Source organism: Pseudonaja textilis, chromosome 11, assembly GCF_049901715.1.
Source record: "Pseudonaja textilis isolate UNSWEBS1 chromosome 11, rPseTex1.2, whole genome shotgun sequence".
Classification (NCBI taxonomy): domain Eukaryota; kingdom Metazoa; phylum Chordata; class Lepidosauria; order Squamata; family Elapidae; genus Pseudonaja; species Pseudonaja textilis.
In genome coordinates this window covers 12,669,285-12,687,947 of record NC_142000.1, presented here as the reverse complement: position 1 = coordinate 12,687,947, position 18,663 = coordinate 12,669,285, and the positions used below count along the sequence as shown (strand labels likewise).

Genomic DNA, 18,663 nt, shown 5'->3' with positions numbered 1-18,663 from the left:
AATAGGTCATAGAAATGTTGCATGTGTAAAACTATGTAGAATAAATAAGATTAAAATTAAATGACATTCACCCAGTATTGGACCATGTCAACAGCATTTTCTCTTGCCAGCATGAGTCTTCCTCTGAATACGATGAAGGATATTCTATGCACTGTAGCATATGTGATATGGATGGTTCTCCACATTCACACAAAGTATCTTCTAAAGGGAAGCCCCGTTTTTTTGGATTGTCCCTCGATCTTCCTAGCCCAGCGCACTGTCTATTTAGCAATTTCCATACAGGCCAAGATTGTTGCTGACCAAGCTGGTCAACTCTTGACCATTCTGCTAATCTCACCTTAAAATAAAGTAGAGCTAGTTCTTCTGGATGTGCTGCTATTCCGGACTATCTTGCCAGCCTGATAATATGTTAGGTAAACTTTTATTGTCCCATTTAATGAACAGTTGCATTTCATATGAACTATGTTTTAACCTGATTTAGTCAGCCAGTGAGTCAGTGGAAGAGACCCAAGCCTAACGCAAAGGAATAATATGTATTTATTTATTTAAATATAATAAGTTATGAAAACACCATCATTGCTTTTGAGTTCATCCTTGACAAGGCTTAGTATGTTGTGTGTGAACCAGCTACCTGTTCCTTCTCCTCTCTGATATGACCAAGATAAACATTAGCACTTAGAAGATTTTCTGCTTTGTTTTCCCCTGATTTTATTTCAGTCAATTGAATCTGTATCAGTGGCCGAATCGCGCCTGAAGCTGAGAACTGGCATTCTCTTTCATGGTTTAGGAAGCAGCAGCCATCTTGTGGCCTTGGATATCAGCGGAAATGCCATGGGAGACCTGGGTGCCAAAATACTGGCCAAAACTTTGTCGGTGAATAAAACTCTCAGGTGTGTTGGACTTCTTCTCGATCAGTGGATGAAAGAGCGGGATGGGGAAGACAGAACTTGTTAGAAGAATTTTGGTTTGCCAGAGAAATAGTCATGCTTTGTCTCTGACATGTCAAGGTACAAGAATTGGGGGGCAAGTCTATGTCCCCAAAAGATGTCTGACTGAACTGGCTGAGTTCAGAAGGCTGAATAGTAGCATGGGTAGAAAACCTCAAGGCTATTATAGATAGCCACAAAGATCATCTTGAGGGAAATACCCAGAAGCTGTTTCAGAAACAACAAGGACAAGAAACATTCCTTAAGCCTTGGGAAAGGAGAAAGGGTAAGGAGGAGTGAGCTCCTTCTTGACTTCTTAGAGTCAGATAAACAGATAAACAGATAATCAGAGTTGGAAGGGACCTTGTAGGTCATCTAGTCCAACCCCCCGCCCAAGCGAGAGACCCTACACCATTTCTGACTAATGGCAGTCCAATCTCTTCTTGAAGGTCTCAAGTGATGGCGCTCCCACAACTTCCGAAGACAAAAGCTGTTTCATTGGTTGATTGTTCTCACTGTCGGAAAGTTTCTCCTTATTTCCAAGTTGAATCTCTCCTTGTTCAGTTTCCATCCATTATTCCTTGTCTGGCCTACAAGTGCCATGGAAAATAGTTTGACCCCCTCCTCTCTGTGGCAGCCCCTCAGATATTGGAAGACTGCTATCCTGTCTCCCCTGGTCTTTCTCTTCACTAGACTAGCCATGCCCAGTTCCTGCAACTGTTCTTCATATGTTTTAGCCTCCAGTCCCCTCATTATCCTAGTTGCGCTTTTCTGTATTTTTTCAAGAGTCTCAATATCTTTTTTATAATGTGGTGACCAAAACTGGATGCATGTATGCATGCAGAGTATGCGAGGTAGAGAAAGAAAAACACAATCCATCTTGCAAGATTCTGTTACTGTGGCCTATCTCAATAAAGCCTACTTCTAGTCTGCATTTGGGGTTGGCTTCTTGTCTGGACAACCTGGGAAGGTTGTTGAAAAAATGTTGAAAAAACATCCTAGAAGAAAATAGCAAAGTATTTTCAGGGAAAGTGCAATAGATATTTATAATGAGGGAAAACTTAGAGGATGCACCCAATTGCTTGATGTCTACACCAAATCTATTTTTTTTTATTAAACATTTATCTGTTCATAGGACTCTAATGTGGGACAGAAACAACACAACCGTATATGGATTTCTTGATGTGATTTCAGCTTTGGAAAGGTGCGTATTTTTATCTTTTTTACAGGGGTAGCCAAGTGCTTAAAAAAGAAGATAAAATAAGGAACAACAAATTCATGTTATCCCTAACTTTTTTTCTTACTAGCATCCAAGTGTACAAGTTAATATAATGCTAATAACAACAGTGTCAACATAAACTGGAGAGGGTAGGTCAAATGGCATCTTTTGCAGGCTGCAATTTTAATGTATCGGAATTATTTTTAGACTTGGGTTTTGATGATGCTTAATTTGCTCGCGAATCCCTTAGCAGGAAGCAAAGCCTGAAACTGAAACACATCAGATCGCTTCAGGCCACACAAGGCAATTAAACAAGTTACAATTAAATATTTTTATGGGTTATAAGAAAAGATTTGGACTCATAAATTCATTCCAAAATGCAATCAAGTGACCACCGCGGATGGGTGCGGCGCTCAGAACTTTGAAATCAGGTCATAAGTACCTTTCGGCAGCCTGTTGTAACTTTGAATGGTGCCTAAGCAGCCAGTCGTTAAGCGAGGATGACCTGTAAATCCTAACCTACTTGTTTTCACACAGCATGCTAAATCACAATGAAGGTTAAAGGAGCTTGGTGCTAGATTAAGCACAGAATGCATCTGCTATCTGGCCTGCTTATAAATGTTGTGTGAACTCAGCCGCAGTATGTTGAGGGAGGATAACTGGTATCACACAGCAAGTTACACCATAATTTGGTTCAAGAGTAGTCAAATCCCAACCACTGTTTAGAGCTTTATGAGTTTACAGGTAGTCCTCGACTTACATGTGATGAACGAGGGTGGCATACAAAATAAACAAAGTCTCCAAAACAGATAAAGCCCCTTTTATTCCTTCACTTTGCTTCAAAGCTCCAAATATCCTTGACTGGAGACAAAAACCTCCCCCACAAACAATTACAGAAAGGAGGAAATGCCGTTTAAACTAAAAATGCCTATAGATTATAAAGAGTAAGAACAACACAAACCACACTGAAGCAATTAAGGGAACCACGCAAGATAAGAGCTTGGAGACGTCCACAGATATTGGAACACACACTGGGAAGGACGCCAAACTCAGAGAGGAACGACAAACTAGAGATATTTCCAAGCTTTGTTTCCAGCACTGGCCCATACGCATGTCTGTCCTTTTAACCAGTTCCCACAGCTGCAGCCCATGAAGGGGATCAAGGCCCTTTCCTCCCCCGTAGACCATGCCATTCATGTCTCACCCTTATCCTCTCCTCCCTGCATGCTCTAGGATGGAGAAGGGATGAGCCTGGGTGCTCCTCTGACTGCCCAGCCGGCCTCTGCCCTTCACCAGCCTCCTCCACAACATCCGGAGCCACATCTCCACTCCCTGTTGGCTGTTCCTCCTCTCCCTCGGAGTCAGTCTCAAACTTACAATGGCACAAAAAAAAGTAACTTATGACTATTTTTGACACTTAATGACCGTTATGACATCCCCAAGGTCATGTGATCAAATTTTTGACACTTGGCAACTGGCTCATATTTATGACGATTGCGATGTCCCAGGGTCACATGATCGCCTTTTGCGACCATCTTACAAGCAAATACCAAAGGGGGAAGCCAATTCATTTAACAACCGTGTCACTAACTCGACTACTGCTGTGATTCATTTAACAACTGCGGGAAGAAAAGTTGTAAAATGGGGCAAAATTCACTTAACAAATGTTTCACTTAGCAGCAGCAATGTTGGGCTCAATTGCTGTCGTAAGTTGAGGACTACCAGTGTAGTTTGATGCAAATCTAGCCAATTGTGACTTTAAATGCACCATAATGAAGCACACCTGGGTTTGATTTGTTGAGCAACTACTTCATGTTCCTGCTAAGGAAATCTGTACGCTAGAAAGCTCATGCTACATTAAGCATGTTAGTCTTTGAGGTATCATAAGACTCTGTTAGTTTTGCTGAATTAACATTAGCCAACTCCCCCAGGTAAGCGGTGACTTTCATATTTTCTGCCTTAAGACATCTTTCAGCAGTTGGAACTAGAAAACAATCCTGAATTAACTAGCATTGAAACACCGAAGATGTTTCATATGTAGCCCTTTCTTTCTGTACATTCCATAAATAGCCAAAAAATAGATTTACCTATTGAATGGATAGATGAATGGATAGATGTATGTATGTATGTATGTATGTATGTATGGATGGATGGATGGATGGATGGATGGATGGATGGATGGATGGATGGATAGATGGATAGATGGATAGATGAATGGATAGATGGATGGATGGATAGATGGATGGATGGATAGATTGATGGTTGGATGGATGGTTGGATGGTTGGATGGATGGATGGATAGATGGATAGATGGATGAATGGATTTATACAGGTAGTCCTCGACTTAAAACATTTCACTTAGTGACTGTATGAAATTACAACAGCACTGAACAAAGTAACGATCATTTTTTATGCTTACAACTGTTGTGGCATTCTCATGGTCACCTGATCAAAATTCAGAGCCTTGGCAACTGATTCATATTTATGATGGTTTCATTGTCCCTGGGTCATGCGATCCCCTTTTGCGACCGCCTGACAAGCAAAGTCAACGGGAAAGTCAGTTTCATTTTAACAATCGTGTTTGTAACTTAACAACTACAGTGCTTCACTTAACAGCCAGGGCAAGAAAGGTCACAAAATGGGGCAAAGCTCACTTAATAAATGTCTCACTTAGCAGCAGAAATCGTGGCCTCAGTTGTGGCCATAAGTCCACCTTTCTTTTCCATCTGGGTGTGCAAGTTGGCTAGAATGAACTAAAACGTTGAAGTATACAATTCAGAAACTTGAATCAAAGCCAATGTATTTAAGCAGACATCTCAATATCTGTAGACTTATAAACATCAATATGTCAAATGCTTTGCCCCTTCTGTGCACCCCAGTGATGGGGCCAAGCACACCACTGCCCTGGACAATGTCCTGAAGAGGTCATTGTAATTTGGGTCATCTAATGAATATAGTGTCTGTCCCCCAGGAATTTCATCCTCACGAAAATGCCTTTGCCCATGAACGACATTGCTGTGGCTTACCGGAGTCATCCAGAGAAAATGGAGGAAATTGTGCACCAGGTATGAAGGAGGAAGGGACGTTGAAAGAAGAATGGGTAATAATTTAACCCACAAAGCAACTTTGTTCAGCTTGGGAGCCTCTTTTGAATGCTGAGGTTCTACCAAAGGATTTATGTACAGGATTTATGTAATCATGCGTGTTCCAATATGGTGGGGAAATGACACTTATTTTTCGGTAAGTGTAGCTGCTTGTTTAGGTAGAAGGGGAAGGACATGTGTATTCCTTGTGTACGTGAAATGCTTGTATGTGTCTACAGATACAGTCTTACCTTGCAAGAAATCAGATTCAAGCGAACCTGCCTAAGGAGACAAGCCAGCTCCAGATAGACAGTCAAGCCAACTCTTCTGAACAGGTGGGAATACCTGGAACCTGCCTACCTTTGTTGCTTTGCATGTAGCTCACCTTCGTCTTCTAGCAAAGGCAAAAGATGTTGCTTAAGGTCAATACATCAAATTGCACATTGGTTGGCTGGGAATGTTGAGCGTTGATGTGTATAAGAACAGGCACTATATTCAGTATAAAACAAATGAAAAGTGGCTGCAGGATTTGGCTGTGGTTAGTCTAGAGAAAAGGAGGACTAAGGGAGACACGATAGCAGTATGCCAGTATTTGAGACACAAAGAAGAGGGGGTTGACTTATTTTTCAAAGCATCCAGAGGGCAGGACAAGAAACAATTGACGGAAACTAATCAAGGAGAAAAGCAACCTAGAGTTAAGGAGAAACAACTCACAGTGAGATCAATTAACCAGTGGAGCAGCTTGCCTGTGGGTGCTTCATCACTGGAGGTTTTGAAGAAGAGACTGAACAGCTACTTGTCTGAAATGGTATAGGGTCTCCTGTTTGAGCAGGGGGCTGGACTAGAAGACCTCCAAGGTCCCTTCTGAATTGAGGTGAAATTCAGCACACCTACAAGATGTTGCTTGGAGAAGGCTGATCTAAAGACTATGAGCTGTTCCCAAGAGGTCCATGAAAACTGCCAGTAATAAGAACAAAATCATAGAACAAGTCAATGTGTTGAAGTGCTTCACAGTTGTTATCTTACAGGACTTAGAACAACACCGTGAAGTTATTTTTATGATCCAGAGCAGATGGGAACCCCAAGGTTCAAGAACATTTCTGAGTCCATGTTTGAGGGCAGTCTCCTCAATGAAATATGTCCTCTTATTCTCAGTTTGCAAGCCTCCACGGTGGCAGACCTCCAATTCAAACTGGGATGCTGGTACAAATGAAATGTTATAATCTGCAACAAGGAGGAAGGTGCTATTTATATTTCACCAAATGCTAGACTGTTCTGGAATCGGAAATGTGACAATGCCTCTTGGGAAATGTCTTTCCCATATAGCATTATTCACGACGGGAAATAATCCATCTTTCATTGGGGTGTGAATCTGCCCTCAAAATACCAGATTCTAATGCTGACCCTGGCTGGCCTATGGCCACCAAATCAATCAACAGTCGTTCCTGTATCACTAGGAATTGAACCCAATGGATATACCCAGTTTACAGTATACAGTGGCAGAATTCCTGAATTCTGACTAGCGTGTGAAATTGAAAGTGTAAAGGTACTGAAGGTGATGGAAAATTTGAAAACCACATTAAAGCAAATTCCCTTTTTCCATCCATTTTCTCTTTAAATCAGATCTATAGAAGGCTAGACAATTCAGCTTCTCTCACATTGACTAAGAACTCCTAGAAGTTCTATAAGGCTACAGGTCCTGCGATCATCCAAGTATTTCCTCTTTTCATTTTTAAAGACTATTAAGCAACTTTTCCCCCAATGTAGAATGCCTACCCAGAGCAGCCTTTGGTTAGGAGTTCTGGAAGTTGAAATCCAGTACACCTGGGGGAACCAGTCTACAAGAGGCTACAATGCCCTGACAGAAGAGAATATTTATGGCTCCCTGTTGAACTGTGTGGAGTCCTTGGTGCTCTCTGAGTTTGGTGGTTTTCTTGCAGACATTTCTTTACCAAACTAGGTAACATCATCAGTGTCTTGAACGATGAACTTGAATGTTATGTGGACAATTGAATTTATGGGCAAAGGAATAAAGGTACAAATCATATAGATTTGCACTAGAAACATATCCTGTGTATGTCTATGCTACTCCAGAAGAAGTCTACTAGCCCTATTCCAACAAAAGCACTCCAGGTGAAGTATTTTAAAAAATGTTTTTCAGGGATCAGACATCTTTCAGTTTCCCTTTCCCTTTCTAGCTCAGACCTATTCTTGCAACATTGTCTTGGAAGATCTAATGATCTTGCTTTCACTGTTAGGCAGTGAAACATGCTTGCCAGACTGTGCAGAGGTACATTGGGCTGCTGAGCTGTGTTCAGGATTTGGAAGTTAAGGCTGATCTGCTTTGGGCTGAGGAAGCCATCAAGGATGCAACCCACTTCATGGATGTGGGTTTTTTCTTCTTCGTTGTGTTTGTTACTTTTCCTTTTGATGGCTTCTCTTGATTTGGATAGGAGAGTAGAGTAGGGTAGGGTAGGGTAGGGTAAGGTAGGGTAGGGTAGAATAGAATAGAATAGAATAGAATAGAATAGAATAGAATAGAATACAATAGAATAGGAAGGGACCTTGGAGGTCTTCTAGTCCAACCCCCTTGCCTAGGCAGAAAACCCTACACCACTTCAGACAAATGGTTGTCCAATCTCTTCTTAAAACCTTCCACTGTTGGAGCATTCATAATATCTGGAGGCAAGTTGTTCCTCTGATTATCAGGTAGTTTCATTGTCCAACCTGATTTCACCATTGCACTAAATAACAATCGTTTTCAGAGTTAATGTCAGAATTAGTTGGTTATGTGAATCCAGCCATTGTGGCTTGTAGGTCAGGACTAGTGGTGTACTTGATGTGGAGCGTCCAAACAATTGCACTCAGGCAACAGTGATGAAGAGGAACCACGTGTAGAGTTTTGGGTGAACCTATTCTCAGTTTCATTGTAGAGGTCATGCCAGGTGCCCCTGTAACTATAACCATAAGGATGCTGCTCATGACATGACATTTTCATATAAATGACATGTCAATTATGTAATTCATATCATTTGTGCAATAATTGTCATAACGCGCCAAACCTCACTTTTCCATCCCACTGATGGATGACAATGTGCAGCAGAAGAATTAAGGTTATGCTGGAATGTTCTGATATCATGAATAACTTTCCTTGATAGATGTTCCAGCCTTAAAATGTTTGCTTTCTGTGCTGCCTGTTTGTTTAATTCCAGTGGGTTTTTTAAAAAAGTAACAAGAACATTTGGTCCAATAAATATGTTCCTCTAAATTCATTGATGAGCAACAACTCCTAGAATTCCTGTCCATCAGCCTGCTGGCAGTGGTAGGAGTTGTTGATCTGATCTGGAGAGTTGAAAGTTCCTCAACCTTTCTGTCCTTCTTCAGATGTTGATGAAGTTCCCCTCCTTCCAGGGTTGATCACAAAGACCATGCGTGGCTACTTGTGAAAACTATACCGATTTCTTTTCCAACAGATTTTGCCCATTTTGTACGAGGCAGGAGGAAGGCCTTCCTACCAGAACTGCAAACTTCAGCACAAACTGGAAAAACTAATTGAGGAAGTTTCTCAGACTTACAGCAAGGAAATCCAGGTAAAGGTGGGCTTTGGTGTTGCGTTGACCTGTTGGTTGCAAACAGGGGTGGGATTCAAAAATGAGTTGTGTGGAGACTCCAGGGAGGGGAAGGCAGGGATGGGCAGAGCCAGCCTGTCGGTTCAAATGTGGGTTCTGCAAACCAGATGCAAATTTAACAACCGGTTCACGCGAACCGTTCTGAACCGGTAGAATTCTACCCCTAGTTGCAAACATTTTTTTTTCTCCTTGATCTTTTGGGAAATGGCTATAGCTTCAGAGAGCCTATATTGAATTAGATAGAGAGAGGATTTAGGATTTAGAAGAAGACAACTTCCTTTCTGTGTTCTTCATCGAACATTTGTACTGCAAAACCTAGCATTTGGTGTTGGCCTGGAACTTAGTGTCCTGGTAACCTTGCTTTAATTGCTTTTTAAAAATGAACATATCTACTCCATATGATAGAACAATATGTCCAAGAACATGTCGCTTAGCTTTTGCCATTCTGGTGCCATCTGGCTATGTGGAAATGGAAATACCAAAAATGTCCACTCAGCCCAGAGGTGGGTATTCAGCAGGTTCTGAGCAGTTCTGGAGAACCAGTAGTAGAAATTCTGAGTAGTTCGGAGAACCAGCAAATCCCACCTCTGACTGGAGATTTTACAGTATCCTTCCCAAGCCACACCCACCAAGCCACGCCCACAGAACCGGTAGTAAAAAAAAAAATTGAATCCCACCACTGACTCAGCCCATTCAAAAAGTTCCAGGCGAAGAAGGATTATTTTGGTTAGATCTTTGAGCATTCACAAACATGTCCCTTTCTCTGGCTATGAGAAGCTGAAGATAAAGGAGAATATTTGTAGCTCAGAGTTGTATACGGGGTCCTTGGTGCTGTCTAAGCTTGGTTGTTTTCTTGCACACATTTCATTATCAAACTAGGTAACTGGGAGCAAACCCCACACCTTACTAGCACTGATGATGTTACCTACTTTGGGTAATGAAATGCCTGCAAGAAAACAACCAAGTCCAGAGAGCACCAAGGAAGCTGAAAGTAAGATGTGAATGCTTACTTTTTTACACATTGTCACTATCATGGAAAACACAAAAGCGTCTTGAAAACAAGGATGGTTTGTCTTAAACATTACCAAATTGATGGTATATTCCCAAAGCTCCAACTTGTCCTTCTGCCGTCGTTGTCCTTTGCTTGCGATGAGGGCCAATAGGTTGACCTTATTGCTTCCAGTGTCACTTGACTGTTCCTTCCTCTTACCACAAAGGTGGTTTCACTTGCCTTCTCCAAGTAGGTGAAGACCAGCAGAAAGAAAAATAAAATGTTGCTTTCACCTGCCTTAGTTTCCTTTTCTGGACTTCTTTGCTTTCTCTTTTATCGCTTCGGGCATCTGGTTCTTGCTCTCGTGACGGCCTCAACCGTTGGTGCTGGGTCTTTGGTGTTGTCTCTCTGTCTTCTTCTGGGTCTGCCTCATGTTCTTTGACCTTCCTTCTTTTTGTATAAGCCTTGCACAGTATGGAATCCTACGACACCTTCTTTGCGGGGTGAGCAAACCACTTTATTTGCTTCTTTTTGTGTGTAGTTTAAGATTGGTTCTATGCCAATTCTTTCTCTTCCGGTCTCATTTCTGATTTTATCTCTTCTGGTCACTCCAGCAGCTTTGCTCAAACATCTCCTTGGTGACTAACCTTGTGTCAATTAGCCATGGACGTGTAGGATACACACAAAGGGCAGGATCACCTTAGCTACTTGCCCCACTGACAACTATTTCTGTTGCCTTCTAATTATCATTGCTCCAAAATATCACTAATGAGGATTGGCTTTCAACAATGACCAGGAGATGCCATGAAGATACTAGAAGTTACTAGTGAGGAGAGAATGAATTAATTTACTCCAGTTCCCAGAAGCGATACTCACTGAGCTTTCCTTACAGGCTGTTGTGCAGTCCCAGTTGGATGCTATGCAGAGTTTGCACCCTCAAATTTTGCAGAAAACAGATATCTTGAAGCAATTATTCTGCAATGCATCAGAGACAACCTTCCTGGACCAGTTGCTGACCGAAGTGTATGACGAGGTCATGTAAGTAATCCACCCCCTTCAAGCCTTATCAGAAGAGGGGAAAATAGCTGCATTTGTACTTACATATATGTATACTGCAGGCTTTGCCTGTAAGCTGTCTTGCTCTTCAGGTTTCAGCATGCCTGGTGACCCAGTGTGATTGGGTTGAAGGAGCAAGAGAGTGTTACCTTTTCTTTCCACCCCACAAGTATATGGGCACTTGCTCAAGGAGTCTTGAGCAATCCTCTCTCTTGGCCTACTCAGCTTCCATATTTCATTCTTTCTGGCCCACCAAGTCTTCTTCTGCTTGATAGGAAAATCCAACGATCAATTACGGAGGCCATGACCGATATTATCACTGAGAAGACGTTGGAAGAGTTAACCACCATTCAAGACAGGCTGGTGAGTTGGTTGGCCAACCCTCAAAGACATCAATGGCCCCACAGAAGTTTTGTGTACAGGTAGCCCTTGACGTATGACCACAATTGAGCCCAAATTTTCTGTCGCTAAGTGAGACATTTGTTAAGTGAGTTTTGCTCCATTTTGTAACTTTCCTTGCCACAGCTATGAAGTCAAATCACTGCAATTGTTAAGTTGGTAACACAGTTGTTAAATGAATCTGGCTTCCCAATTGACCTTGCTTGTCAGGAAAGGGGAATCATATGATCCTGGGACACTGCAACCGTCATAAATATGAGTCAGTTGTCAAGCATCCAAATTTTGATCAGGTGACCGTAGGGATGTTGCAAGGCTCATAAGTTTAAAAATGGTCAGAAGTCACTTTTTTCAATGCTATTCTAACTTGGTCACTAAATGAACTGTTGTAAGTTGTACTACTGTTTCCTTCCACCCTTCCATTCTTCAGTAGGTTTGATCCCCACACTAAACTAGGAAGAACAATATTTTGCTCTGAGCAAACTATCGGTAAGATCGCACTGTATTCCTTTTGTCTACTATAACCCCAAATATCCACCCTATGTGATCAAGGCAGCTGACAATATAAAAGGCAATATTATGCCAAGAAGAAGTAATTCATGTACCCTTAAATTCAGTTCCTGCAAAAGAAAAGTCTATTTTACAACTCATTCTCAGGATGAATCTTTTTTTCTTTCTTCCCGATAACATGTTTTATCTTGTCTTGCTACAATCAGCTTAGGTTGTGGATCGGTTTGCTTTGATTTATTTTTTTAAGATTTTGTCAGTTGTTCCTAATCTGAAAAAAGGCCAATAGGATATTTTCAATTGAGATATGGTCAGAATTTCTTCTGAATCTTTAAAAAAAAAGTAGAAGCAGACACATTTCTATGAATAAGAAGAAATGTTTGGCACAGCACAAAACAGAAACAGACAAAGCAAAAGTGATGTCAGCCAGTCCAAAGTAAAATGATGTGCCATGTCATTGAAAAATAACAGATATAAAATCTGACTTGATGAAGTATTCTAACCACAGCTTTGAACAATGGCTCGCTTCCGTCCCAGCTGAACTCTTCCAAGTGATTCAGGTTCTTGCTGAAATATAATTTCCACCAGCCACAGGCAGCATGGTCAATATTTGGGATGCTGGGAGCTTCAACAAGCAGGTGGCAGCATCAAGTTGACCTTGATTGATCTTAAAATGTAAACATGACTGCTCCTCATCCTTACTTGGGTGGGAGACTCCTTGGAGATCCAAGGGCTGTTGGCTAAAAAGCCAAAATAAATCCTAGAAAAAAGGCAATGTTGCCATGTGGTCACTAAGCGTTGAAAATGATTTGATGGCACCTGTCAAACCCACCACTCCTTAAACCTCTTAAGTAAAAGCAACCCTTGGCTCCATTTGTTGGGAAGGAGAAATATTATTAGAGGCAGAACTGACAATTGCTCTCCAAAATCCCTAAGTTCAACTTTTCCCTCCCTCAACTACCTCCCCTCGCTGATCACCCTGCCCCCATGCCCAATCAGATTCAAGCAAGATGTTTTCAGAAGGGTTACTGCAGAGTAGGTTGGTACGCAGTTGCCTTCTTCTTCCAGCCAGGTGACCTTGAAGCAGCATCTCGGGGAGATACAGCCATTACTTTCATTTTCCTCCAAGCATCCCTGCTCCTATCCATCCTTCCCAGAGTTCATGACAGACGGTCACCGCATTGTAGTGAAGCAAGTGTAAAGTGACAGCTGAAAGCACGTACATCCATGCTAACCTCTCCAAAGCATTTCCTCTCTGTAGGAACTCCAGGTAACCAGGAGGGATCCTATTTCCCTTCTAAGCCTTGATGAGTTCAGCCAGATGTTTTTGCAGGCTAACAACTGCCTTGCTTCCTTCCCATTAACCAGACATTCCTCTCTCTTTAAAAAAAAATATTCTCATTTATCCCCTTCAGCCTAGGCTTTTCTCGTGCCTTGGTTCCGTACTTAGCTTGCATCTGCTCAGCTTACTGGAGATTTAAGGTACTGTTTCTTTTATCCATAGGTGGCTGCCCAATGGAGACATTCTTGCTCTCTGGGTCTTCTGCCAACACCGAGTTTAAATGGTAAGACTTCTTCTATTTGAGTGGAGTGGGCAGTCTAGATCTTGACATCGCATTCAGCTCAGCCCATTATTTCCCATGCTGGAGTTGCCAAAAATCAACTTCACATTCCCTACATGGCACATCTTTAATGAAAAGGGTGCTTTAAAAAAAAAAAAAAAAAGCTTGCAAAAGTCTCCTGCAAAAAAAAAAAAGAAACATGAAGAATATCCTGGGAACAATATCATTCCATCCACTCTAGAGGGCTGTCCTCAGTGGTGGGATTCAAAATTTTTTTACTACCGTGGCTTGGTGGACGTGGCAGGGGAAGGTTACTGCAAAATCCTCCTTCCCTCCCCACCCCACTAACCTGCTTTCCAGCTCCGTTCTCCTGTGTAGGGCAACCAAAGAAAACCTAGCCGATCAGCTGGGACTTCGGAGGCAGAGAATAGATGGGGGCAGGGCCAGTCAGAGGTGGTGTTTGCCAGTTCTCTGAACTACTCAAAATTTCCAGTACCAGCTCTCCAGAACTGGTCAGAACTTGCGGAATTCCACCTCTGGTTGTCCTGCCATCTCTAGCTCTTAACTGCTCAAAATAAATTCTGACCACCAGACACCAAAATATTGTTGTATTTGTCAGAGAGAGAGAGAGAGAGAGAGAGAGAGAGATTCTTTAATCATGGGCTCCAACACAAGCCGGAAAGTTTGGAAATATAAATCTCCGGTCCCGATGACCGACCTCAATTGGATCCTGCAACATTATCCTGGGACATGTATATTTATTTCCATTTGCAAAGTGGTTTGATTTCTGGACCCATCTAAAGATGTGCTGCAATATTGCTTGGCCTCCTTGGAAGTCAACTCTGACTCTGCATTAAGCGGGGAACCCAGGCTGGTCTCCCTTCCTCTTGGGGTGGGGGTGGGGGCCAAGGGAAGAGCTGCCTTTAGACAATCCCAACCTCCTTTTCCTCTAGTTTTATTTCCCAAGCGTGACCTCAGCAACCTCTGACAGAATCCCAGAGAGATGAGGAAGGAGGAAACGGCCACACATTTGTCTCTCTTGGGCATGTATACGTGTTCCGGGAGCTGAGTCCTTCTGGCTTGGACATTAGAGACTCTCTCTGGACTTGCTTCTTCCTCCTTACTTTATTTATTTTTTTATTTATTTTTTGTCAACTATTTACAAGATAATAGGTATAAGTAAAAACATAGTTATGAATACATGAAATGGGTACATATAAGAAAAATAAAAAGAAACAATAGGACAGGGAGGGTAGGCACGTTGGTATGCTTATGCCCCCTACAGACCTCTTAGGAAAGGGGTGAGGTCAATAGGAGACAGTCTAAGGTTAAAGTTTTGGGGGTTTAGGGAAAAAAGCCACAGAGTCAGGTAGAGTATTCCAGACATTGACAACTCTGTGGCTGAAGTCGTATTTCCGGCAATCAAGTTTGGTGCGATTAACCTTGAGTTTGTATCTGTTGTGTGCTCTTGTATTGTTATGGTTGAAGCTGAAGTATTCATTGACAGGTAGGACATTGCAGTGTATGATTTTATATACTATATTTAGATCGGACCGAAGGCGGCGTAGTTCTAGGTTTTCTAGGTCTAGAATTTCGAGTCTGGTGGCTTAAGGTGTTCTGCACCGAGTAGCGGAGTGGAGAACTCTTCTTGTGAAATATTTCTGGACTTTCTCAACTGTGTTAATATCATATACGTAATGTTAGTGGGGCAAGCCAAGCTTCTCCTGTCCATTCCCATCCCCCAGAGCCTGGTGGCTAAGGATGCCTTGTCAGTTTAGTCGCCTGGGCTGTAACAAGCCTTCAGGTGACAAGAGATGTTGTTGTGCAGCAGAGAGGGGCACTCTGCTGTCTGCCTGGCAGCTCTCCACCAACCCCCCCCCCACCTTCCTGTTTTATCTCCTTTTTCCTCCCTCCCTCCCTCCCTCCCTCCTTCCCTGCCTGCCTCCCCTGCCTCTTCCCTCTCCCAGGTCTGTCAGAACGGGCGCTGAAGGTAGGAGCCGACGAGAACAAGATTGGGAGTCCCCAGCCTGAGCTGTCACTCAGCCGTGCCTCCGCGAAGTCACGCCCTGCTTCCACAAAGGATGCTAAGCTTGGGAGCGGGCTGCTGCCTCGCACAGAGCCTGCATCCGCAGCATCCCTTATGGACCTGCCGACTGCAGGGGAGAAATTGGAGCATTACACCCGAGACAGGCCCAGGCCGAACCGAAGGAACAGGCAGCCTCCCAGCAAGTCGAATGTAAGAGCTTTCCTACCAGCGGGAGGTGGGCACAGGGGAGGGTGGCCGGGGGAAAGAGGGCTGTATTTTTATTTACATTTGTGGTGGTGTGTGCTCTCCGAGGGTGAGGTGATGTTCTTTGCAGCAGCCACAGCAGCAACCCCGGGAAAGGGAGAAGGAACCGGAGCAGCGGCTGTTCGGTTATGCGCCTATTCAGCTGGGCCACTGGCCATCTCTGCGCAGAGGACAAGCTAGTTAATATCTGAGGGAGGGAAGGAGGATGGCTGGCGTCTTGGCTGCCTGTGTTTATTTACTAGTGGTGGGGAATCGTGGCGGTGATGCCTGCTCTGCAACTGCAGGCTTGGGAGGGAAGGAAGCAGGAGGAAGGAAAGGATCCCAGCCTATTTACATGCATGTACTGGCTTTCTTTTTTTTTTTTTTGGCATATGTTTATGAAAATCCTGCTCCCATTTACGGAAGAAGAAGGAGCGTCTCATTTGCTTATGTCTTCCTGGAAAGCTGCTCCTGTGTTATCAGACATCATCTATGCCATTGCATTCTGCATGATGATTGTTCTTATTTAAACAAAAACAAAACGGTGCACTGCTATTTATTTCCCCTTTCTCTGTGATCTGGGGGAAGGTCGGGTTTTTTTTTTTCCCCATTCGGAACCTTTGGGGCCATTGGCTGGATTTGGTTTCTCAGGTGAAGGAAGATGAGATCAGCATCTGATCTGGATGTCCTTTTGTCAGAAAAGGGACCGTTGATGGAATGAGCCCTTGCTTGTGGCGGGGAAGTAAGTTCTTGGTGCAGGCAAACCGTAGAGCTGAGATGTAGGGAGGAAAATCCAGTGTTTACATAGGATGTGAATGAGTGTATATGGGAGAGAAATAAAACATGTAGTACGTACCCAGGTTGATGTCTCTAGCAATAAAACTCTCCAGAGCTAATCAGGTAAAACATGATACCCTGGAAAACATTATTATTATTATTATTATTATTATTATTATTATTATTATTATTATTATTATTATTATTATTATTATTTAGACATTGTAGCCTTGAAGAGAAGGCTCCATACTCTTTCTGATCATGCCTCTTAATAAAACCTCAATCCAGTTACAAAGTGACCAGTGCTAGGGGGAAAGTGGGGGGGGGGAGAAGGAAAGAGCTTATTAATTATCCAATTAAGGCATAATTATTGATTACCTCTGGAAATCTGCAGAATATGAGTTGAACTTTGGAGCTCAGGCTCTTGAGGATTATCCTGGATTCAAAGGGGCATCCATTAAAAAAAAAATGAATGAAAATGCAAGACACCAAAATACATGGTTTATTTTGTATTTTTCTTCTTCTTCTGTACAATGGATACCTCTCCCCTGCCATCAATATTCCCTCTTAAGGTTTATCCCGGAAGCAATGCAGGAGAAGTGGCCAGAAAGGGGTGTATTACAAATCCTAGGCTAATTTTTTTCCACTGCTCCAGTTTTTCCAGCACAGAGTAACACTTTTTTTACTCCATTAAGATGCAAATGTGTTGAAATATTCAACAACCTACCGCGCTCCTGGAATACAAGAAATTAGCATCCAGAACTCCATAAAGCTCTTCAAAAACCCCAAAGGATTCCTTCAAAATATAAGAAATAATGCTGAGGATGAGTGTTATTATTTTTGTGCTAGGATTTTTTTAAAACCTTTTTTATAAATCTGATTTGCATTTTTCAAGTTAGATTTGATGTCAACGGGCCTTTGACTGGGTGGGCAATGCAAGTCTGATTAATTACTTAATTAATAACATGATATTTGCAATCCTACCCACACTTATTAGGGTGGGAGTGAGCAACCCTTACCAAATCATCCTACCAAGGATTTATGGAAGAATTTCTGAGGTATTTCTAATATAGTAGGAAGCAAAATAGATACGTTGTCTCCTCAAGATTTAGCATGTTGTTTTGCTTAAAAATTTTACTGCCTCCCCAACATACACTACACCAAATTTAATAACAATTGACCACTAAAAGACAGAGAACTTCAACAGTATCTTTTTAGTTGGTATCCCTATTATTACCAGGTCTCTGGTTTAAAGAAAGGAAAAATCCCTTCTGCCCCCCAAAAAGAGAGAAAGATTTGCATGGGCCTGTATTAGGTTATCTGCTTGATATTGGTTGACCTTAATTATTTCTAAGCAATCATTCAACTGATGCCAGTAAAGTACCTTGGATCTGTCATGTCTAGTCATGTCTCAAAGAGTTTCATCCCAACTGTTGACAAACTCCGGTATAAGCAACTTCTGTTTTTTGGAGAATGGACTTCGGTGGGAAAACACATCCTTGTGTTTGGACTGCATACGTGTGCAAAATACACTTACCATATTATTTTCCACCTGGTTTCAGTTAAGCAAAGAGATGAGCAGCTTGCAGATTTCAGGATCTATTTAGATATTTTTTTTTCTCTAGAACCCCAAGATTCGCCAATTAAAATCCCGTGTCCACTAACCAGAACTCAAGATGCGTGCTTTAAAGTATCTCCTATCTATGTTTGGCATTGGATAGATGTACAGAATATGTAGACAAATGTAGAATACATGCTTGTACTTGGTAAATTATTCTATGCCGTGCGACAGACTCTGAAAGCTTGTGGCCAGCAAAAGTTGCTTTCAGTTCAAGTTCACTGCTCAGCCAATACAGGAATATATGGATGTTGGATTAATCTCCACAAAACATCATTTTTATAGCATTTCCACATGTTCAGATCAATGTTTAATACTATAATCTGAACCTGTTTGGTGTGTCGTTGCTTACAATTTATCTTTTTAACATACTGTATGGAATTTGCAAGTAGCTTCTTAACAATACAATTGTTTAAGGGTAGGTTGCATTCTTGAAGATTAAGCATTTTATACAGAGGAGAGATAACTCATTGTTGAGCGTGTCCTTCTCGTGTAGCAAGTTCTGTTATTTTTAGATGGACATGAATAATTATGGACCAAACCTTTGAGAACTCATATCAGCACAATTTGGATCTGACTTAAGGGAAGGCAGCTTCTTGGTGGTCCCTCTTAGGGTGACTAAACTCTATT

General features: G+C 42.1%; 1 protein-coding gene across 1 annotated transcript in view; it reads left to right on the top strand.

The window, feature by feature from the left end:
- Nucleotides 1-18,663, top strand: part of CARMIL2 (capping protein regulator and myosin 1 linker 2) — a 76,003-nt gene that overhangs the window by 34,577 nt on the left and 22,763 nt on the right. The window contains exons 21-29 of the mRNA XM_087940795.1: nt 718-890; nt 2,062-2,130; nt 5,117-5,210; nt 5,468-5,540; nt 6,301-6,314; nt 7,487-7,597; nt 7,914-7,937; nt 13,312-13,372; nt 15,337-15,605. Coding sequence (XP_087796921.1) covers nt 718-890; nt 2,062-2,130; nt 5,117-5,210; nt 5,468-5,540; nt 6,301-6,314; nt 7,487-7,597; nt 7,914-7,937; nt 13,312-13,372; nt 15,337-15,605 — 888 coding nt within the window. The remainder of the gene's footprint in view (nt 1-717; nt 891-2,061; nt 2,131-5,116; nt 5,211-5,467; nt 5,541-6,300; nt 6,315-7,486; nt 7,598-7,913; nt 7,938-13,311; nt 13,373-15,336; nt 15,606-18,663) is intronic.